Source organism: Arvicola amphibius, chromosome 7 (genome assembly GCF_903992535.2).
Source record: "Arvicola amphibius chromosome 7, mArvAmp1.2, whole genome shotgun sequence".
Classification (NCBI taxonomy): domain Eukaryota; kingdom Metazoa; phylum Chordata; class Mammalia; order Rodentia; family Cricetidae; genus Arvicola; species Arvicola amphibius.
The window spans coordinates 56,599,713-56,624,522 of NC_052053.1; the positions used below are offsets into that span (position 1 = coordinate 56,599,713).

Consider the following 24,810-nt stretch of genomic DNA (forward strand, 5'->3'; position numbering starts at 1 on the left):
GGAGTCTTGAGGTTTTTCCCTCCCCAACAGGACAGGCATGGAGATAACAAGGACTAGTCCAAAAGTATGCAGCTCAGAGGAGAATTCAGAGTTCGTTTCGGGTCATGTTATGGCCTGAAGCTTGGATCTTCCCCAACTCTGCTGAGAACATGTCTTCCTGGGTGCATACTGTTAATCTGGTGCAAAAGCTGGGCCAGTGGCCCAGGATCTCAGGATGTTGGACCACAGTAAGGCTTTGTTTCTGGTTACCTTTCAGACTTTAGGCCCTCCTTAACATTTGTGTGCCTCATTGGTGCCAAGACAAGTGTACTAGAATGCTGCACCTGGTGGAGACACCATAAGCCAAATCCGCCATTAATTACAAGAACATTCTGGGTACTTTCCTTGTGTGTGAAAGGGAAGTGAATACAGGAGAGCTGTCTGGGCATATGTGCGAATTGCTTGGTATTGGCCAGGTCAGGTGCCTGTCCAACTCTGAAGACCAAGGAAGGGCAAATATTAGCAATTTCTATTAATATGGACTCACAAGAGATATGAAATCTAAAAGAAAAAATTGTTGGCTCATAATAGCTATGATTATGGTCCAATTCTGTTATCAAATCAAAGTTAGCCTGGCCTTTCCCAACTTTTTCAAGTACCATTCTCAACAGGCTCTCCTGTGCAGATGACTTACCGCTGCCTACCACACCCTTTTCCGTATAACATCAGCAGGAAAAGAAGTAACTTCCACACAAGACGTGACCTTGACTGACGGAACCAGCTTGGGTTCTGTGTTCATCTCCTCGGCAGCCATCATGCTGAGAATCTCCTGTGAGCTGAGGATAGATCCCATGGATGCACACACCTAAGAAATGAAGAAGGGGTAGTTCCTGTAAGGGAGCTGGAAGCCTGGGAGGAGGACAAGAGCAAACTAATAATGTACAGGAAGCCCCGCAGGAACTTGTCCTTGCCTCTCGTCCTGTTCCAGAGAAGAGTTCATACCCAAACCTGAGGAAGCCTATGATGCTGAGAGTCAAAGGCAGGCATCAAGTAGAACACAAAATTTTTTAAAATGGGCTTGGAGGTGGAGGCTACTGGTACACAGCTTTAAACCCAGCACTCAGGAGGCAGAAGCAGGTGGGTATCTGTGAGTTAGAGGCCAGCCTGGTTTACAGAGTGAGTTCCAGGACAGCCAGAGCTACACAGAAAAATTCTGTCTCGAAAAACACATTAAAAAAAAAAACCTGAATAGAGGGAAACGGACAAGTATGGGAGTGTGTAGCAGGAAGGTTGGAGCTGGGAAAAGGAATGGCATGCTTTTTGCAATGGACAGTGGCACGGTCAGCAGCAGTCCATATAGCCAGGAGGGAGGGAAGAGGCCATGAACCTAGGTCGTGGATCAGAAAGTACCACTAATGGCTCCTCTGTGCCATATCTATGAAAACAGACATGGCAGTTGTACCGGCGGGTACCGGCATGTACCAGCGGTCAGAGGGGTTTGGTAATAACCAAAATAGTCCTTTTATAATAAATCAGTTTTAATAAAAGGGGAAATAAGGGAACTTACAGAACCAAGGGTCCAGCGGAGCAGAAGGTAAGGCGGGGGATAGCAAACGGGGCTCCTCCCAGCGCCCCGATCCTTTTTTAAGGCTATCCTACTCCCCTGGGGCAGCCACGCCCCTGAACGCAGGGATTGGGCCAGCTGCCCCAACATCTCCCCCTTTTGTCTAAATAAGGCAGATTCAGAAACCAAATACAACTATAAACAACGGGAATAGATCATATAAAATTACAAGAAGTAAACAATATCAGGCGAGGAGCATATAACTAAGAAAAAAATTTTACTAATCACTCTACTTTGGAAAGTCTAAATAATGTAGAAGGTAGCTACCATTATCTAATCTTCAACCCCATCAAAGATCTGAGAAGGAAAGTAATATTACCAAAGCAACCAGGAAGCACAAACGAGAAACTTCCAAAATGTGCAACAGAAGACAGAGACAATTGACTACCTGGGCAACCACACGAAATCTTGATAGAAATGTTGAGGCAACCAACTTTGGCTGAGGCCTGAAAAAACCTGACATACCATTATACAACGGCAAGGAACCTTTAGAAGAACTATCCTATCCTGTCTTGGCAAGATAAGACAATTTTGTTTTATCCACTTATGGATATTTCGTAGTTTAGTCAGTAATGGAGGTATGGGCTTTTCTTTGCCCCAAGGCCAGTTCTGCCAAGTAGAAGACAAACTCCCAGTGGAGTGTCTTTGGTGCTCAACGTTCTCTGGGGAGTAGAGCATTGTTGCCAGGAGTGATTGTGTCTCATAATTACAAAACTCTAGGTTAGATTAAAGGCCATGTTCTACAGCTCTTCAAAAAGGTCAAAGATTATGCTATCTATACTAAATACAACCTCTATGTGTCTAAAAAACCTGATTATCCTAAATATAAATATGACCAACATATAATTCTCAACACTTATCTAACTGTTTGACTAATAGAATAGACAACTGTGCAATAAATAAAGACAATGATTTCCAAATGTAAACAGGGTCATTACATAAATAATATCTGAGATAGAAATGTACATTGCAATATAGTAAACAATGTCATTACATAAATAATATCAGAGGTAGAGATGTACATTGCAATATAGTAAACAATGTCAATATAACAATTGTTTCAAACAGAGGTAGTATCATACTCTCATACAATGTTCAATATATCAATATACAAGAATCAACACTCATATAGTTTTTCAAAAAACAATAACTCACAAAAATCAATTATTCCTTCAGATCACCAGTTAATCCCTCCCCCCCTTTTTTATAAATAAATATATATATATATATGTATATATATATATATATATATATATATATATATATAGGTGGCTACAGTGACACCGTGGGGCAGGAGCGAGCCGCGGTTTTGTCTGGTCCCAAGGTGCTAACCACACACGGGCATACAGCTCCTGGGTGGAGCAAAGCAGCAGGCCTGGCACAGCAAAGGATACTGTGTCATTCGGCCAGCCCAAATGCGTGCTCCGGCTCAATCAGCTGAATTAGAATTGAGCCGGTACAGCCCGCCTGTGAATTGTGAGCAGAAATCTGCTGACCGCAGCAGACTGTGGGGTACGGGTGATCTCAAGTGGCTGCCCGGGGTTCTGCCCCACGTTGGGCGCCAAATGTACTGGCGGGTACCGGCGGGTACCGGCAGTCGGAGGGGTTTGGTAATAACCAAAATAGTCCTTTTATAATAAATCAGTTTTAATAAAAGGGGAAATAAGGGAACTTACAGAACCAAGGGTCCAGCGGAGCAGAAGGTAACGCGGGGGATAGCAAACGGGGCTCCTCCCCCTTTTTTAAGGCTATCCTACTCCCCTGGGGCAGCCACGCCCCTGAACGCAGGGATTGGGCCAGCTGCCCCAACAAGCAGTGACTTGGTCCCTTACTTCACAGAGCTATCAGTCCTGTAGCTACTGGCTTAAAGTCAGTAAGCTAAGAGGCATCCCTTAAGAGGCATCTTTGCATTAAAACCCCAACTGGTTTGGTGTGAGCCTTGTTTCCCTGCACAATCCATAGGGGGATCCGTCACTTCCTCAGAGCATGTCACCTTGAGCATGTCACTACAACCTAGGTGCAGTATTCAATACCCTCTCACTCCAGACAAGACTCTTTAGCCTAAGATCGGTGAGAGCAGCTTGTTCCAGCTGTGTCTCCAAGCAGAAGAAACTGCACTTGACAGCTCTTTCGGCCATTCTGAGATGGGAGGTTAGCTTCTTGTGAAGTCCTGGACACCCCACCCTATCCTAAGTTGTCACCACTTGCTTTCTCCAGTGCTCACACTGGAGAGTTCTAACTTTTGAAACTGTTGTATTAGTCCAAGGCACACCCTCCAGAAAAGTCCAACTAAAACTACAAAGGAATAGAATTTGAGCAGGTTGACTGATGGAAGAAGGTCTGAGTAGACTCTGTACCCGGAAAATGTCTTTTGTCCTCCCTTCACATAGATGGTGCTTTTCCAAGGTGTTGACCTTCTGACAGCCCTGATGGACAGCCCTGGGGATGATAGACAGGCTGTTCCCAGCACTACTTTTGTTATGACATCTCCTAAAGTCACTTTTTTTTTTTAGTTTTATGTATATGTATGTGTGCCCTAGTGTATGCGTGTGCACCATATACATGCAGGAGCCCACAGAAGTCAGAGGAGGGTGTTAAATCCTCTGAAATTTCAGTTGTAGGCAATTGTGAGCTGCCTTGTGGGTGCTAGGAACCAAATCTGGGTCCTCAGCAAGAACAGTGAGCACCCTAACCACTGACTCCAGTCCTTCCTGATGTCTGTGTCTAACTTGTTTCTGTTTCAGAGTGGCTTACTCTGCCCTTGGACTTCTAAAACCTGCCCCTCCCTAGTTCAACCAAGGTGTCAGTCCTCCACCCTTTTACATCCAGGGGACATTAGAAAGCATTGCAAGTAATGACATAAGATGTAAAGAATGTGCTCCCCAACCCCACTCTGGATTCCCTGTATAATCAGAATAGCAGACCAAACTTCAAGATCCAGCCATACTCCACTTCTGGCCAGTTCCTTTCTACACTGTAAGACCCTGTCAAGCTCATCCTACATGAAATGAACCCTTCCTTTTCTCTAGCCCTAGAGACATTGCATTCATTTATTTACCAGCTCTTTATGAACATTGGCTCCAGGTCAGAACTCCAGGCTGGATGTAGGGAGAACTCCAGTTCGAATCAGCTCCTGCCATTTCTACCACCAATATCATCTTTGATCTTCTGCTATACCCAACAGGACCCTGGAACCCTTCCCAAGCACCCCTACTCCACTAAGCCCTCCCTGGTGCTTCCTAGCTGCTCTGAGCCAGCTCTGTCCTTGCCAGCTGCTTCCTGATAGTAACTCAATAAGGCATAGTATTGGTTTCATGGCTATCCCTGGCATCTCAAAGGCTCTGGCACAAACAAGCTCCCTGTGAAAATTTGCGGGGGGTGACCTCAAAGTGAGTGAGGAAAAGGAGCTGCAGGCTTGTCCACCTTGTGCCTCAAGCAAGCGCTATCCTATATTCAGTAGAACAGGAGGCAAGAGCAAGAGTAGTTGTTCTGTGGTGCCCAGTGTTGGAGCAGTGTCCTCAAGCCTATCCCCACTCGGTAGGGTATCTGCCAAGACACTGACCAGAACCTTAAAACATCGTTCTTTAAGGTTCTATGTCACAGCTACTCCAAGTCCAGCCAGAGAGATATTGAAACCAGGACAGGAGTGGGAAGTCTCAGTGAGATGCCAAAGGAGGCATTTTCTAAGGTTAGAATCCTCAGGGCCAGAGGTGGGAAGTTTATACCAGTAAGGAAGAAGAAATAAAACATACACTATGAGAGAGTCAATTCAGTATCCTTGGTTAGACAGGAAGTTCTGCTCAGTGACCACAGTGTGTGCCAGGAGCTTCCTATCACACATCCCACTCAACCCCCATCTGGGCACTGCCTACAGACCAGGGAAATTATTAACCTGTCCATGCCCTTGAAAAGGGAGTAATAGGATCAACCAAGATATGTAGGTTAGAAGGGGCCAGAGGCACTGAGGCGGTTCTCATGATAGTGTGTCTCTGCTGTGCCAAACCACACTCTCCAAGCCTGGTGTCACTGAACCCTCTCAACAGCCCTTCACAGTGGATGCCAAGTGTCCTAGAGAGTTCAAGCAACCTGAGCAAGGCTGTTCAGTAAGTGGCAAGAACAGAACTAGGCCTACCCATCCAATGCCAGAGTCTGGGTTCTCCCTAAGCCCTCTCCAACTCCACTGCTTCACCAGGCATGCTTGAGGTCCCTTGGCTGCATGTCACCCTCTCCTGTCTCAGACTCATATCTGCCACTTTGACTTGGAACATTACTTTGTGCCAGCACCAGTTGCTTTAATGCAGGGGTTTTCTGAATGCTCAGCAGAGACTTGGATGTTCTCATGTCCTCTTCCCCACTTGGCAGATCTGGGGGTTCCAGCAGCTTCTTATATCTAAGGCTGCATAGTAGCCTTCTGCACACATCACTCATGCCATATGAGCAGATAGTCTGAGGCCTTGGTCTTCCTATCAACACAACACTGACTCTTTCGGGACTTCATGAGCTCACTCATTCACCCATCTGATGCATCGGAGGCCAAGGCCCTGAGGTCTCAGGAAATGAGATGTTTGCTACCTCGATGGCGTTCAGTGGCTGAGAGAAGCAGTCCACAAACACTACAGAGATGAAATGCTGATGGGCACACGTGCAGGAAGTGGAGAGCAGAGCAGGCATCCCCCAGGAGGGAGCATTCCAACTGTATCTGGACAAAGTCGCCATAATAATCACCGTGTATTGAACAGAGCCAGAGTGGGGGTGAGCATTCCAGACAGGCCAGTGAGACTTCAGGGAAATAGCGGCCAACATGGGTACCAGAGGCCAACAGGTAAGAACTGGGCAGTGATAAGCGTTGAGGGAGCTTAAATTGCACCCCATGAATGGCTCGGAGCCAGGAACACATTGTATTCAGAGGACTGGCTACTGAGACCTGGATAGCTGGGGCAGACGTAGGTAAGTTAGAAAGGACATCACTAGTATTTGAGGTGAGAGCTTGGGGAGCTCAACTAAGGGCACTGATTCCATGAGTGAGTCTGAGGGGACTCACAGGCCAGAGCACAGCAGGTGACTAAGCACCTTCCATGGGATCTGTTGGAATTTAAGGTAGAGTGACACAAAGCTAGATACTGACTGCATTTATCCCCAACACCCTCAGCGGGGATTTGCAGCAGAGACTGAGACAGAGGGAGTATCCACTGGGCTGTGCAATCAATGAGACCTCCTCTGCAGCCCAGGGCAGAAGCCCAGCTGAAATCTACAATGCCTCCTTCAATGAAATGGGTGTAGCTTTCCTGTTCTTACAGCTATTTGTTCTCCCAGTCACATCTCTTTTCATCCAACTATTTATGGCTTCCTCCTTCCATCCCAGGCTACGGACTGTTATGGTCTCCCTCCTTGGATGGCCAGCTCTTCACCATCTGCTAAACCAGCTTTATAGGCATGCCTTTAAAAATGTAAGCCTGTGCTGCTGGGTAAAGAATGTGGGTTGTTTCAATCCAGCCACTGGCCATTTTTGCAAACCCATAGGAACACCAAGAATCCCATAAATAAATAGCACTGTGTCTTGGTGCATCAGGGCTGGAGTATGGAAATAGAGACACTCTATAAATAATGCATATTTACAAAATAAATGCACCAGTACATTAGTGTACAGCCATAACCAAATCACCTAGTTTAACGGTTGCTGGAGCTGTAAGGAATTGCCAGGTGACTGGCCTCCATCCATCAGCATGCATCAGCATCAGAAATGACCACTGAAGGGAAGGAGGGTCCTCCTACCTTGAAGCCTTTGGCTTGAGGCAACTGGTAAGACACACAGCCTCTCTGCCAAGGTGTGACACCTACTGTGGCCGTGTGTTCCTGCAGATGTCTTGAGGTCTGCCACCAAGCAGAAGGCTGATTAGCACCAAGTTGCAGGATGTAATGGGTTGCACCTCCAGGAAGATGGCTGACTGGGCAAAAGGATTTTCTAATTATGCAGATTCACTTTGACTTGCAAAGGGAGCCAGTGAATTGACTTCCTGAGTGAATTCCCAGAACCCTGTAACTTTCAGGGCTGGGTTTTCACAGAGTCTGTCCATCTCTGCCACCCCACTCTGAGCTCTGAATCCCACTGAGCATCTGGCTCCAACATCTGGAGCTCAGAAGTAGCTAACAGAATGGCCACTGGAGTGGGCACCCCTCCCCTTGATTGTAATGGCACAATGCTGGATTTCAGTATTTTAAATGAAAAATATATGCAGTTAGCTGTGCACTGACAATGTCCTTGAGGATTTGACAGTGAGATTTTCCAGCAGTTGGTCTTCGTTAGGATCCTGGCGGTGTTTAATAAGGCAGTCGAACTGCTGGCACCTCGGGTTCCTGTTTGTTCTCCGAGGGCTCAGGGGCTGCTGCGGTAAGCACATCGACCAGAGCTGATCATTACAAGGGCGTACGCCACCATGAATAAAAATGTCACACGTTTTCCCATCTCACAGCGGTACAAAATGTCAGTCCTGTCAAACACACATTGCAGGGAGCTGTGTGCAGTCCGTACAAATTGGAAAGCTGCATATTCCCCCAGCCTTCTGATATTCTTCATTTGAAGCTGAAGAAAAACAGTTGTTAACCTATTAGCTAGGATTTTAAACTCTGCCGAGGTGCTGGATGGTAGACTTTGACACAGATAGGAATGTATTCCAGTGTCCAGGAATTTTAAGCCAAGTTCTCCATCCATTTGTTCCTAGAGATGGAGAAGAGGGGAGAAAAAGGAACAACTTCTCTGTCTGGCAAACCCAACTATCTATCTTTAACAGACACACTGGGGAAATTTTGGGATATTTCACATCTAAGCTTCCTAATGCATTCCACTAATAAATAATAATAATAATAAATAATAATGTCTGCATTCCATAGATAGATAGAGATAGATAGATAGATAGATAGATAGATAGATAGATAGATAGATAGATAGATGATAAATGAAAGGCTCTTACTTTGGGAACTAGCCCTAGGTCTCAGCCTGCCAGGTTAGGATACCTGATCAGAAGCAAGCCAGGAATGTTACTAGTGTGTTGAGGACGAAGTAACCTGGGTAATTGGGGATAACAACTGGTTGGTGCAGGTACCTGAAAGAATCTAATGCTAGCATCTCACTCATAGGTGGACATTCATTCTGCTCGTACCATATGCCAGGCCTGTATTGATGGGAGATACACACACAGAGAGAGAGAGAGAGAGAGAGAGAGAGAGAGAGAGAGAGAGAGAGAGAGAGACCTCCTTCCTTAGGGTGAAGAGGAGACAAGATGCTCCACTCCTTTAAGTGGGGAGAGTGGAGAACACGTAAAAAAGGTAAAACAGCCTTGAGGGGTAGCAAGACTCTGTCAGGTGGGTGAGTCTGGGCTCGGTTAGGACCAATGTGTGTTGGGACAGGCACAGGAAACATAGAGCAGGTGCTTTCAGGGACGACAAAAGAGAGCTAATTGTGATGGGCTAATGGGTGAGGCCATGGGGGCATGGCCCAGGGCTTTGACAGCTTACTGAGCACAGGGATGTTCTCTTGGGCTGGGAAGTGAGAAGTTATGGAGTATTCATGTCTGCACCACTGCGAAATCAGGAGGAAGCTTTTCTTTTCATTTCCTACTGCTGTACTATTTGAGTGGACACCATTCCAGAGATGATAAATGAGTCTTGCCTTTGCTGAGCTGGCCCTGGCCCTAAATCTACTATGCAAACTCTCACCAATCAGGGCTCAGGCCTAGAGAAATACAAGTGACTTCTCAGGAAGACCTTCCCATGGGGTCAGAGCAGACATCACTGTATAGAGAACACCAGGGTGTCAGGGAATAGCACCATGGAGGGGGATCAGTGCCCTGGGTTCAAGAAGCATATGTCACCATCTACTTTCCCCTGCTCTGTATGTGCTGGACGTCATGGAAAGTATGTGCACGCATGGCCATACCTGGGCTTGAATTGTGTCTGTGCTATCTGTTAGCTGTGAGGCTCAGTCTCAATGAGTCACTGAGCCACATTGCCTCACAGTTTCTGCCTTTTATGGCAATATCACCATCTCTGTAGCAGTGTTGAGACCAGTTATCTGCCGAGCTCTTAGTACCAACCCGGTACACAGCATGTGCCAAGAGTCAGCAGCCTCTGTTGGTATCAGATAACATCTGGAGGGCTTCTTTCTCACCTTGCCACCAGTGAGACTCCTGGACAATGTCACCCAGGCACCCCTTATGGGATCCCAGATGGCCATCAAGTAGAGGGAGCAGCAAAGCACCTGCCTCCTGCTTCTGTTTGGGCCCCCGTCCCTGCCCAGCCACCAGCCGCATCTGGTACCCGACCTCCAACAGCCAATGGGATGTCACCTATTCAGGCCCTGCACCTGCACCAACTAAAAACAAAGGACTCCTCTCCCCTGACCCACGTCTGGCCCTCCTCCCTCCCCTGCTGCTGTCTCCCATGCTGGCTGGGTCACCCAGCCACCATGCAGCCTTCCCTCCCAGCTGCCTGGCCGCTTTTGTTCAGCATGTGAACTTCCCCGTCAGCCAAGCTCCTAGCACGGGAAGTAATCAGGAGTCTTGACAAGGCTTCAAACCACAAATGCCACTACAAATTAACCAGCACCACTACAAAATACTACTCCTGTCAACATTGGAAAGAGTGCAGCTATTCAGGGCAACCTAAGAGGCTTTCAGCTAAGCATGCAGGTGTCATTGGCGGGGTGTGGCAGCAAGCCCTGGATCCTGAGCCCAGCCTCTCTGGAGACCACTTGCCCAGACCCCTCCACAGGTGCTGCACTTTTCCTTCAGAACTGCCTTCAGTCCCAGATACCCTCTCAGCACTCACACAGGTGGCACCTCAGGACAGCAAGTTTTGGGCATATGAAAACTACCCTCTAGGCAACAGCCAGCCAGAGGCTTTAGCACATCCTGAATATCTCCCTGTATGCTAGGACAGAAGGTGACAGACTTCTGTTTTCCTATGTGTAGAGTGGGACCCTGGCAGAGCCTTCGTCCCAGGCTGATCAGCACTACCAGTGTGTTCTGGGTATCCCAAGCTCTTAAGGTCTGGTATACAGTGCCCTATACTCCCAACCTCCCTTCTCCAGGATGAGTTCCTTCCTATCATATTATGTGGGTGGACTCTGAGCAAGCAGATGGCCACTCTGCTCAGCCTTGAGGTTAGGGTCCCTCGTGTTCAGCATTTGCAAGAACAGCCAGCAGACAAGAGCTTATTACTTCTGCAAATGCTTTGGGACCAAGGATCTCCAGCTTCATTCTCATGTCCTGCTGAGCTACTCAGACCTAGAACACATCACCAGGGCCTGGGTATGCTGCAGCTGGCCTGGCTGAACCAAAGCAGAGCCATGCATTTGATCCTCCCCAACAAGCAGGATCAGCTCAGACGTGGCTGGACGAAGAGAAGTAGAAATAATGACAGGAGTTGGGAGACAGAAGAGAGCCATGCCTCAGAGAAGCTGGTTGGGCATTTCAAAGGATACACTCCACAAAAATATCACTTCAATACGCTCCCTTTTGGAGGCATATCAAAAGAATCCCTCTTTTATTTCCATACCTTGCATAATAGCAGATTTCCAGTCCCAAAGAGTAATAGAGCCTTGCTCCTGGCCCAGAGGCCCTTTGTAAGCCATAGAAAGCTTTGTTTTCCCCTCCCAACAGGGTCTGCTTCACATACAGGTCAGAGTATTGATGTGAATACTAGCCAGGAAAATTAACCAGGTGAACTCTTCCCTCGTTAAATAGCAACAGAGTGTAATTGTGAATTCTTTCACGCCCGCTCTGTTCCCAGCACATTCCCAGGATAAACTGAGACACCCAGGTCCCATCTAGCTTCCCCTCAGCCCCTTCTTTGGAGCCAGATGAGGTCTTGTGGGGAAGGAATTATACAGATCACATATGGTACAGAAATGATTGTGGTCACCTTTGGACCATACTAGGAGATCAGTTCTCCCAGGCAGCTGCCCCTTTGGTTATACCCACCTTTTCTCCAGAGGAACAGAGCTTCCTCCCCACTGTCCTCCCAGGAAGATTGCTTCTCCCTTTCCCTTGCACACCCAAGCTTGGCATGTTCAGCCCTTGAGTTTCCTCAGACATTTGTCCCCTTGGACCTCAGTGACTACCTAACCTCCTGACTAGCATTTCATCTATTTTCATGGCCCTATTTTCTCCATAGTGAAATGTGACTTTTACCTCATAAGGACATTGAAGGATTAATCCTAGGATGGTTATTCATTAAGGATGGATGGATTTCACGTTGCTTCCTAAACAGTCCCAATCCCAATGCAGACATCACGGAACCACCACCACCATCCTCAGGAGCTAGCAATTGTCTTAAGATGGTGACCCTCTTCTGCAGGCCTGTCTTCTCCTACTCTGTGTGTCTCTGGGCAAAGCCTTAACTTTTGGGTTACCTGTGTAACCCAAAGTAGGAGCCCTCACTCCTTGAGAGGTCTCTCTGAGGTAGCAAATGTGCCTGGTGGACAGGCAATGCCCATGACACATACAGATTGCTCCCCAGACATCCGGGATGCCCCTCCTTTCTTGTGTACACTAAGCTGTCTGCCCTGCAAGTCAGTGCCAGCAGATGAACATTTTCCACCCCACAGCCATATGCAGGACGCCTGCTCATCCGTGCTGCCCAGGTAATTAAGTTGATATTCCCAATGCCACTTCCCCCCTGACCTTTTAGAAACAATGTGTTTTGCTGCATCAATAAATTAACTACAAATCAGATGCTGTCCTTGTAAATGTGGGTTTCACATACAATGAGCATACTTAACCTGGCCCCACATAGCTGACAGAGAAATACCCAGAGCCAGGCCAAAACTGATAAAGGCCTCAGAGTCTTGCTGTACTCTGGGACCTCCGTACCAGTCACACTCTCAGGCTTTCCTCCTCTTGTGTTCACATCTTCCAGTGGGTTCCACAGCTAGACGTTAGGCAGGTCTTCATGCCTAAAGAGGAGCATCTTCCTGGCTTTCTATCAATTCTAAGCTCCAAGAACACTATGATCTCTTATATCCCTGATTGCATCCCTCCCTCTTTGCTCCCAATAAATTGGAAGAAAAACCACCCTTCTTAACCCAGCATTCAAGGCTTCTTATCTCGACTCCACCAGCCCCTCAAATCTAAGTCTGCCCCATCTACATATTCAACCTCATTCTGCTCTCCCTGGAGCACTGTGGCTCCCTTGCACCAAGCACCCAAACTCTCTAACATCTGGTTTAAAAAAATGGTCCCTTTGCACCTGCACTGACTGTAGCATTCCTGTGTTCCCCTGCCTTGTGACTGCCCACTCTACACTAGTTCCATTGACCCACGGATTTCTGCATCTGGTATAACATAGATTCCACTCTGATGAATCACCTACCCTTTTTAGAAACAAAGAAAAAGACGTCGGTCACCTTCTTGTCAGTGTTTTCTCCTAAGGCATACATCCCTAACACAGATGGGACAAGGGGGTTCCAGATGACTTGGACAAGAATAGACTTACAATGCCTGCCTTCATTCTTCTGCTGTGTGACCTCATACCAGTTATGTAACTTCTCTAGACTTCTGTTTCTTGTCTCTGTACTGGAAATAAACCTCCAACTTGCTTTACTAAGAAATAGGGAGCTCAAAAGGTAGAAATTGGGTAGAAAATCTTTGAAAGGAAAACATATAAATAAAAGAGATTATATTAAAAGTCCAGTGTCCTTCAGCAGAATCTAGTTGAAGCACACACCTTGGAAAGCCAAGGTCCTTGTGTCCCAGAATTTTTTCTGGAAGACCTGAGAGTGTGACACAAATATGCAATTGGGTGGCCTTCTCTAATCCTCAGGACCCCACCCTGAGCCTCCTATGGTTCTTACTGTGCTCTTGGAGTGTCCACAACAGTGTTCTGACAAACAACTCCAGGGGGTCGGCTGAGACTTAACACACACCTGTGCGCAGAGCCAGTTCTGAATTTGCCCAGAAGCAGAAGCACTGTGATGATGAGAGTCCACCTCCTCCTTACCCAAAGGCTGTTTCTTGTGGGTTTAGCCTACAAAAACATTTTTTTCCTTGATGGAAGTCAGACCTCACTAGAGCATCCACTGCTGAAGAGAATGTACTCTCTTGTTCTTCTGTGAGGCCCCAAGCCGTAACCCTGCATAGCTATTCCATTGGCATCCAGGGAAGAGCCCTTCCAGTATGCTGTGTTGACCCTCAGGAGGTCCTTCAGCACCAACCCTTCCTGCCACATGCAGCTCAGGAAGTGCCAAGTGTACCAATAACAGAACTTCTAGCCAATGACCCCCACAGGCTGTATGTCCATCCCCAGGGTCCTAAGGTTCACATATGATGTTATTGCTATGCCCTGCCTAGCCCTGCTCTGCTCCATGTTACAGCCTGTCTGGCCTCCCCTTGTGGACCATGAGAATTCAGAGGCCTGAACCCATCCTGTTTCAGCACCGTGTTCCATACAGTGGGGGCAATTAGTGAATCTCTGTCTCTCACTTGTATTCCTTAAGAGCAGGCCCTGTTGTGGCCCTGTACCCTAGCTGCTTACAGGGGGCAGGGAGCTACAGTCGGCAAAGCAGGGGGTTCAGGGAGCTCCCAGCTCATGGCAATGACTGTCACTAACCCTACCCAGCTCTTTAGTCTCTTTGAGCCCCAGCTCTTGCCATGTTCCCTCAATCCAAGGTTTCCCTTCCCACTGAGGCTGTCTTCTGGAAAGCAGTGTGTTTTCCTGCATTCATCTTTTCTTGGTTTTCTTCAACCTCTCTTTCCACCTGAACTACGGACTGTTCTCAACTCCCTCCTCCCCTGCCCCATCATGCCCATCCTTGTCCCCAAGGCATATGTCCTGGTTTATTTGGGAAACTGCAACCACCATAGCCCAACATCCCTACCACTTCCTCCTCCAGAAATAGACACTTCCTACTATCCTGTCTTGACTATACTCATAGATAAGGACACTGAAGCGAAAATTTGCCAGTCACCAGGCTAATGTGGATGGAGACTGGCTTCTGTAGGAGGATCAAGAGAGCGCCCTACATATGGAGTGTTCTGACATTCAAAGCTAAAGAAAGACTGCTCAGCACTGTACTCAGTCCCCTCACTCCTCCAGGTGCCTGCTTGCTTCTGTACAGGTCCCCAGGGCCCCACACACTTCTGGCAGAGTGCCCTGATAATTGGTGCTGCCACCACCCCCTTCCTTCTCCCCGAGCCCTAGGGGACTTTACTGCACACCCTTGAGATGTTCCATTCACTCCTAGCAGCCAACCTGGAAAGGTGGCCCTGGCCTATGTTTCCACCACTGCGTGCTTTAGATTAGTGTGTCCAACTACCTCTACGTGCAGCTCCCTGGAGCTCTGTCCTCGATGATGACAGCCTGCAGGGAAAGCAGATGGCAGAGGGACAGCAGCAGGGTCCTGTTCTCAGTTGCTTCGTCTGGACTTTGATTTTACTATCTAGTCATGGTAGGACGTCTGTGTCACCTGACCCTTCCTCGGCATCTTTAAGCTCCCTCTCAGTCCTGCCAGCTTCTGGGCTCTGCATGGCCACCAAGCCTTGTAAAAGAAGCAGCACAAGTCCATGACAGTCACAGCAAAATAAGGCACTTACCGGAATCTGCAGAATTAACCTTGTCACTGGAAGGGGAGGGAGCCCAGTCCTCGGCTCTACCGAAAACCAGGTATAGAGGCTTTGGAGACAGGAGGAAGATCAGACAAGGTCACACTCGTCCTCAACTATAGAGCAAACTTAAGGCCAGCTTGGGCTACATGAGACCCTGTCTCCAAAACAAAACTAACTTTCCTCAGGTTCCCACATGTGGTAGGAACTTTAAGCCAAAATCATTCACTGAGTACCTGTGAAGTGCCCAGTCTTAGGACACAGAGGAATGTGCTGGTGGTGAAGGCTTGTGTGTTGGATGTAGGGAGAAAATTCAGCACTGCAGGCTGCACGTCCCAGGATGTCTGAGAGTATTGCAAGGAAGGAAAGTCTGTTCTAAAGAATTTAAGATATATTCTTTTTTATATTCTATTTGCAACACATTAGGAGCTTCTCACTTCACATATTCTTTCTTTATTTTTAAATTTTATTTTTATTTTGTGAACATTAGTGTTTTGCCTGCGTGTATGTCTGTGTGAGGGACCTGGCATGGGTCTCCTGGAACTGGAGTTACAGATAGTTGTGAGCTGCTATGTGGGTACTAGGAATTGAACCTGGGTCCTTTGAAGACCAATCAGTGCTCTTAACATTGGAGTCATCTCTCCAATGCCAGGATACAACATAGTTTGAGATTGTGGTGGTGTTGAGTGTGTGCAGGATACAGCGTCTTTGGCTGTGCTGTCAAGCGTCTCCAGAAGGAACTGGACATCCCACAACATTTCCCAGACTTGTGTGACTGGAGAACCCAACTCCCCTTTGGGCAATGAATCTCCCAGGGCTAGTTTGAGAGATACCCCCCTTCCACTGAGATCACATAAGCTGGCAAGTGGCATGATTAGGTGTGCTTTTTACTTTTTTATTTCTTTAGGTGCAGAAGATGGGTTGGGAGATGAAGAGGCTGGAGGTGGGGAAGGCTGCTAATAGTGGCAGCTGCTGGTACCCACAGGCAGGGATATACAAGATCTCACTAAACCATGTAGGGTAGAGATGCTGTTGCCCATGGTGCTTACATGGGTACAGGGAAACCTCAAATGGTTATGTCACAGCAGAGAGTAACCTGGAGAGTAAGTAGGTAGCTGGGGTTCTAGCCCAGAGGCTACCTGCCGAGCACTCTGCCACCAACAGGGATGGAAATAATGCAGGCCAAAGGTGACATGCAGTTGAGGACAGTGGGACAGACAAGATGGTTATGCAGGAAAACTCCAAGCGTGAAAGAAGCAGGGCAGGTGGCAGGGTTGGAACAGGACACCTGGCCTGAAGGAGCCTGTGCACTCTCTCCATCCTCTTCTTCCTTAGGGTGACTTAGTAGCTCTGTCCTACATACTTCCTGTAAGCCATGAAGAAAAAGAAACATGGCAGCCATGCCCATCCTCTAGGCAACACCCCCAACTTCCCTCTAACAGCCAACTACCCAACTACCAGGCAGCTTAGCCCTCGTGCCCAGCTAATGATCTGGGAAGTCACAATTCATTTCCACTCGTGCCTGCTCTCTGAGTACTGCCTCTACCAGGATCCTCAGGGATGCCTATGACATAGGCTGTGCTTTCTAGGGGTCAGGTTCAGAGACCATGCCAAGTGAGGCCCAAGTCAACACTTACTGAGGAAAAAAAATGTAATGTGAGCCACACATTTGAATCATATGAGGAATTCTGAGCAAGGCATGTGAAGAGTAAAAGGGAACAAGTGGAATTGATTTTAATAACATATTTTACCCAAAGTTCTAAAAATATTACCATTTCAACATGAAATCAGTATAAAAATTATTAATGAGATGTTTTACATTCTTTTCCTAAGTTACTAAAATCTAGTGTGTATTCACACTTTTGACACATCTTAATTTGGGCCCAGTACATATGGACATTGGCTCCTGTGCCGGCCATTGCCATCGTAGCCATTATCAAATGGTGGTGTATCTGTGTAAACTAAATGATTGAATGAGTGAGAACCAACTAGAAGCCTGCAGGCTTTGCTGGGAGTCTGCAGTCTTAAACCTGTACAGATTTTTTTTGTCCCTCTCTCTGCCTGCCCCTTTTCCTTCTTGTGTTCAAGAAGGCTATCGAGAGGACGAAGTCTGTCCTTAGAGATAAAGTTTCATGAGGAAAGCTGAGGAATTGGCCCTCTCTTGATCCACATCATAACCACAAAAGCCAAGCATGTTCTTTAAATTTTATTTGTTCACCAGACATTTACTGAGCAAGCTTCTCCCTCCCCAAATCCCATTCAACATTCTGCAGGCACAACAGTGGGTCCCTTCAAGGAACAGACTCATTTGAAAGAATGAGAACATGAGGATAATGGACCAGATACTTTACCATAGCAGAGGCCCTGGGCACTTACAGTCCTGGGAGACAGCATTTGACCTGCACAGGGCCTTGAAGGACAAGACCACATTTGCCAGGACAATCAGAATTGGGGAGGTCACTCTTCGAAGGACAGTTAGGAAGTGAGGCATAAGAGCCCAGTGCCACTTGGGGGTTGTCTCAGGTTGGGCGAGTAAACTTTGGGAAAACATGGTGCTTCTAATAAAATGTAGGCATGCCAGCTTAGGACAGGAGTGGCCACTGGTGGTTTTTAAAGTGAGTGTGGTGTGGTGTCATGCTGAAGCTTACAAATTCCCCACAACCTGAGCAGAAAGTGAAGATGAGAGAAAGGGATCTTGCTGAAAGGTGATTGTGATATCTGTCCCAGGCCAGACAGGAGGCCAGCACTAACAAGCCAGCAGAGAGAGGACTAAGACATTGGGGTGAGGGAGCAGAAAGGTACCCCGCTGACTCCAGGCTCTAACATGAGGACCTCAAGTCTTTTCCCCAAGCCATGTGTAGAGATGCATGGAGCCTTCTCAATGTGAACTGATGTTTTAAGTTTCCACTTTAATGCAGCTACAAAGACTCCATCCCACTCGGCCACCGCCTCCCAAGATCCAGCGCTCAAGGCCCGTGAGTAGCCAGTGGTGTGCCCTCCCCTTCTAACACTGCCTAGCCCTCTCCCCTGGCCTCACTAAACCTAGAGAGTGTAGACTCTCCTGCCTGGCACAAGGAACCGGGAAATGGGTTTTTCAGCTTCCCTTGCTGTGTGGCATGAGCTGGAATTTGCATTTTCTGGGCTTCTCTCTCCTTTTTCTGAATCAGTGACTTGCAGGCCGTAGCCATGGGTAGCCAGGCTGCTGTGTGAAGCTTCGCATCATTTAAGCGAATCTCCCGGGGAGAGCTGTATCTCTAGCCACTGGGCTCTAATGGCTCACTGCAAATGCCTCTTCCTCACAGAGGAAGCCACAGTCTGACAGCAGGAATCTTATTCCCTCAGGTCTTGGTTGGGAAATGTTTGCTGTACCTTCCCAAGGGCATAAAACATAGTACCCGGATAGATGGCGACAGGTACTGTCCCCTGCTAGGCTTCACAGGGAGAGGTACCTGCCCACAAAAAGTACTAAAGAAGGGTTGGAAAACAGAACAACATACAGTCCTAACCAGCCAACCGCTGTGAACGGAGTAGGACATGGAGAAAGGGCCATGTGTTGTAGAGAAAAATGCCAAGGGCTGGAGACATTGGCCCCTGACAGAGTGCTTGACTAACATGAACAGAGCCTTGGTTTGACATCCAGCATCAGTGCTAAGCATTGATGTGCTTCTTTTCCCATGTACACAGACCGTAAACTCCTAGGACATAACTTACTCAGTGTGAGAAACTTACTAGGATGGTTTGATAGGGGCTACTTCCCAAGGGAAGGGTTTCCGGTCTGTTATCCAAGGCAACCATGCCCAAACATAGGGGTCAGTTATAGTCAGAGCACCTCAAAAACTAGTGTGCCAGCCTTTCCTGGTGTACTCCTCCAGGTCTGTCTTATGAAGGCACAAAGTCCATCCTCTGCAGGAACAAGGCTAAGCCAAGTGTCTGTTTGAATCCATGGTGTACACACCCAGCATCCACTGGGTAGCTACTATCTGGGTAGATGTCAGATGTCCTGTGATTGGTTTGAGGTAGAGAAGGGGGATATAAGTTGGGAATCGACCATTCCAGCCTTGTGAAGTGATGGACCCATTCTGTGCCCCTATGAAAATGTAATTCACCCAAACCCCAGTTGGCACAACTGTCAAGGGGCTGGAATTTTCTACTCCCTATCATCAGAAGGAAGGGACAAACATCGAAATGACATGCTCTGAGGGACTGCAAGCACATCCAGGTTAAATCTTGTATAGTACAGCAAATGTTTCAGTACAAAACTTAGCAATATGGATTTGTGATTATCAGAACTGGGCCAGAATGCTAAGGATGTATAAGTTTGGGCAAGTACTAAAGCTCTCCGACCTGCCCTGCTCTTTGAAACCAGGCCTTCATTCATAGTGATCTTCTGAAAACATGAGCATGGGTGGTATTTGGAGGACATCCAGCACAGAACCGGACACACAGTAGCTGCTTTTACTCTTGCTAACAGTTTTTTTTAACCTTACCACTTCTAAATAATGACCCATTTTATTAAGAGCTATTCTTTGCCTAGGATTTTATAGCCACTAACCTGTTTTGGTGACCTCATCCCAACCAAACATCACAGTAGCTCTGTGTACTAAACACTGTGGTTGCCCATTTTAGAAAAGATGTTTGGTAGCTGAACTATTACTACCAAGGATCACCAGACTGTAGAGCTCGACAGTCCTCCTAGTGTCCCCAGTTCCCTGGGCCCTCTGGCTGGCTGGATTTCCCATGAGGTCTCTGGGGCAGCATTGTAATGGCAGGGATAAGAGTGGGAACTCCTTTGAATGTGTGTTGGACTGAGCTAGGTATTCCATATTGTTTCATCTGTCCTTGCTCCAGCCCACGGAAAGCTAATGTCATTTCCCTAGTGTGTAGCCAAGACCACAGAGATAGTAAGAGACCATGCTGGCCTTTGAGACCAGACCTCCCTCTCTAGTTCTTGACAGACATCTTTTAGCAGCCATAGGGTACTGGTAGGGTGCTCAGAACAAACTTAGAGACCTGGTCTTCCGGACAGCCAGAGGATCAAGGCATGGTAGCTCTCAGAGAAAAACTCAGTCCTGGAGACAGCGCTAATGGATCCTAGTCTTACCAGTGTGGGGACTTGGGTAGATTGTGGGGTGTTCAGAACTTGAGGAAGCAAATATTGCCCCAAAAGAGGACTGGGTAGCAGCTGCCTCTGCTCCTAGCCAAGGCAAGAGATGAATGACTGGCCATGTTCTTGGGCCATGCAAACAGAGCCACTGAGAAACAGATTAGGAGGCTAGAAGATATGTTGTACCCCAAAGTCCCCAGGCCATAGAGACTATTACTCATTCTGGATACACTGATGTCAACATGTCCAGTGGATACCAAAACACACCAAGTGGGAAGGAACTAGGGAGACCTGGGCCATAGAATTCCTAAGGGCCACAGAAATGACAGCCTGACATGGTTCCATGTCAGGATATGCCAGGTCACCTGGCTGTAGACATCCAGCTAAGCACACAGGGGCTGGCCATTGTGGTGAGGCCATGCAGTGGCAGACACTCAGCTTTGACAACAGGGATCCTGTAGTCTAACACCTGTGGCTGGAGCTCAGCTGTGACCAGAGGGTCCAAGGTTTCTTCTTAATATGGGGGAGGAAAGAGCAAAATAAAATCATGCTGGCATCTCCTAGATGAAGGACAGTGGCTGGAGCCACCAGGGGGAGGCAGGCTGCTGTGGGCCCACATGTGAAGCACTTTATAAGCTCTCTATTTATTATTTCTTACTCACCATTAAAATCAAATGTACTCGGTACTTTTGTATTCAATACACACTTAACCCTGCCGACTTAGATTTCTCAGGTTTTGAATCCGGTGGGGAATTGGCTGGCTTCCCAACTCTCCCCTCCAGTCCTGTGAACAGAGCTGCAAACCCTGTTTAGCATTCTCTCTTCTGGCATTGTTGAAATCCTAGCAATGGTGGGCTAGCCCCTGTTGTATATGAGAGCAGTTTTTCCCCTCCATCCAGCCTTCTCTCTTCCTAAGCACCCCAAAAGAGGGATTGTACTGCTGAAATACACCAGGGTTGTTGCTGCATTGTCTTTTGATTCAGCTTTGATTAAACCAATTGTCTGTGTGTGTCTAGGCCTGGTTGTGACCTGCCACTGCACCGTGTGTGTGTGTGTGTGTGTGTATGTGTGTTCACGTGTGTGTACGTGCGTGTGTGCGTGTGCCATCACCTCTTGTGCATGCCTTTGTGAGACTACATACTGTAGTTCCTAGGCCTGGTCCGTTTGAGTGTTTGTCTGTAATGATAATCCTACACCAGTGAGGTATGTATGACTCTGGGTGAGTCTGTAACCACAGGGGTGACTGTCTCTGGTCCGTCGTGTCTTTCCCAGCCTCCCCTCGGCCCTCGCTCTTCTCCTCCTCTGTCTGTTTTATCATCCCTAATGAAGCAGTCTCCTCCATCGATCCTGCTGATTGCCAACCCTTTCCTTTTGTTTGTTGGCGCTGAGCCATTCAACAGCACTCTGACAGCTCAGCTCCTCTAATTAGCTCTGTTGTTCTTTTTCCCCATGTTTCACCACGTTGCAAGTTCAGTTGAAGTTGCCATAAACTTAATCCCCGCATTTCAGTAGCAAGTTCGCATTCTTAACCTGTCTTCATTGTAGCAAAAGCAGCCCTGTGCAGGAGAAGCCAACAGGCCATAATGTCTGACCTTTCTGAGCACAATCCCCAGGTCCCTAGCAAAGGCAGAAGACCTCTTCCACACAGCTGCACAGTCCTTTCCTGTAGGTATAGTCTCAGGGATCCAGGGGGCTTTGCTGCGAAACGCGGCTCTATATGAGAATGCAGGCAGGTACACCCTCCATTTATTCAGCAAATGTTGACTAAATGTCTGTTGGGTGACAGACACTATTCTGATAACAATGATAACCACAGCAATTGTTATCACTGTTAGAGCCCAGATAGTAATGTTGCCGGTCTACAAATCTTGCTGAGGCTCCACTATGTACCAGGCATCTCCAGGATGCCTGAAAGGATTAAGACTATCTGCCATCTGTCTTTATGCAGGCATCTCCCTCCCTTCCTTTTGCTATTGATAATAGGGGGCATCTAGATCACAAAGAAGCAATGAGCATTCCTGGAGCCCCCACTCTGTGCTATGTCCACACCAGCTGTTCCCCACACCCTGTGGTTGAGTCTTAACAATAGCCCCGTGAAAGAAGATGGCATGTTTTGTGGAATGTTCTTGGCCTTTACCACATCTCTGATTTGCCAAATGAGGCTGAGCTGAGACTGGCCGCTCCACAGGAAAATCTTTGGTTCAGTCAGACGTGTGCAGACCTGAGGGCTTCTTTAGACTCTATCAAGACTAGTCTTGTGTTCAGCCAACTTCTATAAACTTGTTCCTCACCACTGTGCTGTCACCCACAGTTGCCGCAGGGTGGGAAAGGGCAGTTGGTAACGGAGTGTGCTCTCTGCTTTCCATCTTGCCAGCAGAGCTCAGCTGGTGTGTCATTGCAGTTGCAGGAAATGCAAGTCTCCTGTGCCTGCTCCAATGTTGGCTTGTCTTCATGAGCAACAAGAGCCACAGAGGGACATTCTCAGCTCTCTTCTCAAACCTCTTTGACACTGGAAGTGGTCAGAGGTGATGGTACCACACATTAAGCCACATAATGCTAATTGGACCAAATGAGACTCCCAGTAATTCATGGCCTAGCATCCATCACAGGCTCTAATGGGCCAGGGAAGGAGGCATCTCTCCTCTGATACTTCATCCTAGTTTTCAGAGGTGGCAGTCCAGAATGACCCATCTATCCACAGTGTCTGCTGCCCTCGTGCACCGCTACTGCCACCCCAATCTGTGCTTTGTGCAACATCCAGTTGAGCCCTGCTAGAAGACAGACATGGGGTGCCCAGGGAAGCAGGCTGGTTTAGCTGGGCACTCTTTGGAGCTGCCACTTGGCTTCCCCCTCCCTTTAGAGAAGAAAGTAAGTGCCCTGTAATTTGGCTATAAAAGAGTACATTGAGTGTGTATACCCCCAAAACAAGCTTGCGTGGAACTCTTTGTTCCACACACTGATAAGGGCTTTGTCATTCCACCTCCCATGTAGTTCCCACCTCACTCAGCACTCTGAGAGGTCAGTGGGTCTGTGGATAAGGAGAGCCTTTTGGGTTAAATTCCAGGTAGCACATTCATATGCTGTATGTTAAATGGTGGTGTTTCCATGATAAGCAGACTCTGAAAGCCCAGACCTGGAGAACATCTAACCAGGCCTCCTGGGGCTGCCTACCCAAATGTTTACAATACACTTATAACTCACTCCTTTTTGGGGATTTCCCCATGCTCATCCTTAGGTACGGCCACCTCGTCCGCAAGTTGTCAAGAGACCCAAGAGCAATATTACTGTGGAAAGCCGGAGGACATCTGTCTCAAGCCCTGAGCAGTGAGTACTGTTGCCACCTTCCTTCTGTTCTCAAGCACCCAACGAGCCCGAGATCTGTAGTGACCAAGTATGCAGCCCCAGCCTTCCTCTTGAAGACTCCTTAAACCCTGAGCAGGTGTTTCACAAGGAGACCAAGCAGGGGACAGGGCTTGGTCACTGGTGTCAGAATCTGAGTCTCTGTTGTCACGTTAGCAAGAGGCCCCCACAGCAAGGGCTGTGCTTTGATTGGTGAAACCCAAAGGCCAGTCGTTCACACCCCAAAGGTCTCTCATATTGAAGAGTTCACAGGTTGGAATAAGCTACCTTGCCAGAGAGGTTGCTTGCTTAGCAAGGCCACCATCTGTGGGTCTGGTGCTGTTCAAAGTCTGTCACCTGAGTTTATACACAAGACATCCTTAGCCTTGGTCTCTCCTGAACCATCTGCGTCAGTGTCCCCTCGGACCTGCAGCTCCTCGCGGCACCCTAGGACCCAGCCAGCACCAGCTCCGGTTGTCATATCCTGCAGCTGCTGTGTAGATGCAGCGACAGAACCTGCAGGGTGGAAAGCTGCAGAACTGCTGGAGACGGCAGCACTGTCTCTCTGGCCCCATGACTACTCATCAGCTTCCTGGGAGATCTTTAGAATGTTCAGGAACTCATCTTGGCCTAGGGTTGTTTGAGAGCAGAGGAAAAATAAAACTGTCCTTTGTGTGGAAGGGAGGAATGCTCCTCTTTACAAAGAACTGGTGCCAAAATATCAGTGTGGGGTCTAGCCCAGGTGCACTTCAGTTCTCCCATGATCCTCTGCTTTATTATAAAACCAGCCTGAATGGTCTTTTACCCAGAGAACACCAGAGTGAGAGTCCGAGTGGGAGAGGGACAAGGAGAGGAAGAGAGACAGAAACAGAGAGAGAAAATGAAAGAGAATTGGGGGGTATGTGTGTGGCGATGCTTGGATATGTGAGAGGGGACACCTGAAGTTGGGGCAGGTTTAACTTAGGTTCTGCACATTGGCATGGTCAGACGACTGGGGTACATCTCTCTTGCCATGGATCGTGACTGCCCCCTTGTGGTGAGAATGCTGCATGGCTCTGGGTTTCCTCTTGCCTAAAGATTTCTCTTGAGGAGGATGGAATTAACCACCTCTTCTAGCAGATCAGCCTTTTACATGGTGTCCCGGGATAAAGGCCATGGACCTGTAGATA

The 24,810-nt window shown here is 47.8% G+C and overlaps 1 protein-coding gene across 12 annotated transcripts in view; it reads left to right on the top strand.

Annotated features, from left to right (window-relative positions):
- The window catches only part of Dennd1a (DENN domain containing 1A), a 533,475-nt gene that overhangs the window by 491,365 nt on the left and 17,300 nt on the right, over positions 1–24,810 (top strand). For all 12 annotated transcript variants that reach the window (XM_038335860.2, XM_038335849.2, XM_038335850.2 and 9 more), the window contains one exon: positions 23,538–23,626. In XM_038335860.2, coding sequence (XP_038191788.1) covers positions 23,538–23,626 — 89 coding nt within the window. The remainder of the gene's footprint in view (positions 1–23,537; positions 23,627–24,810) is intronic.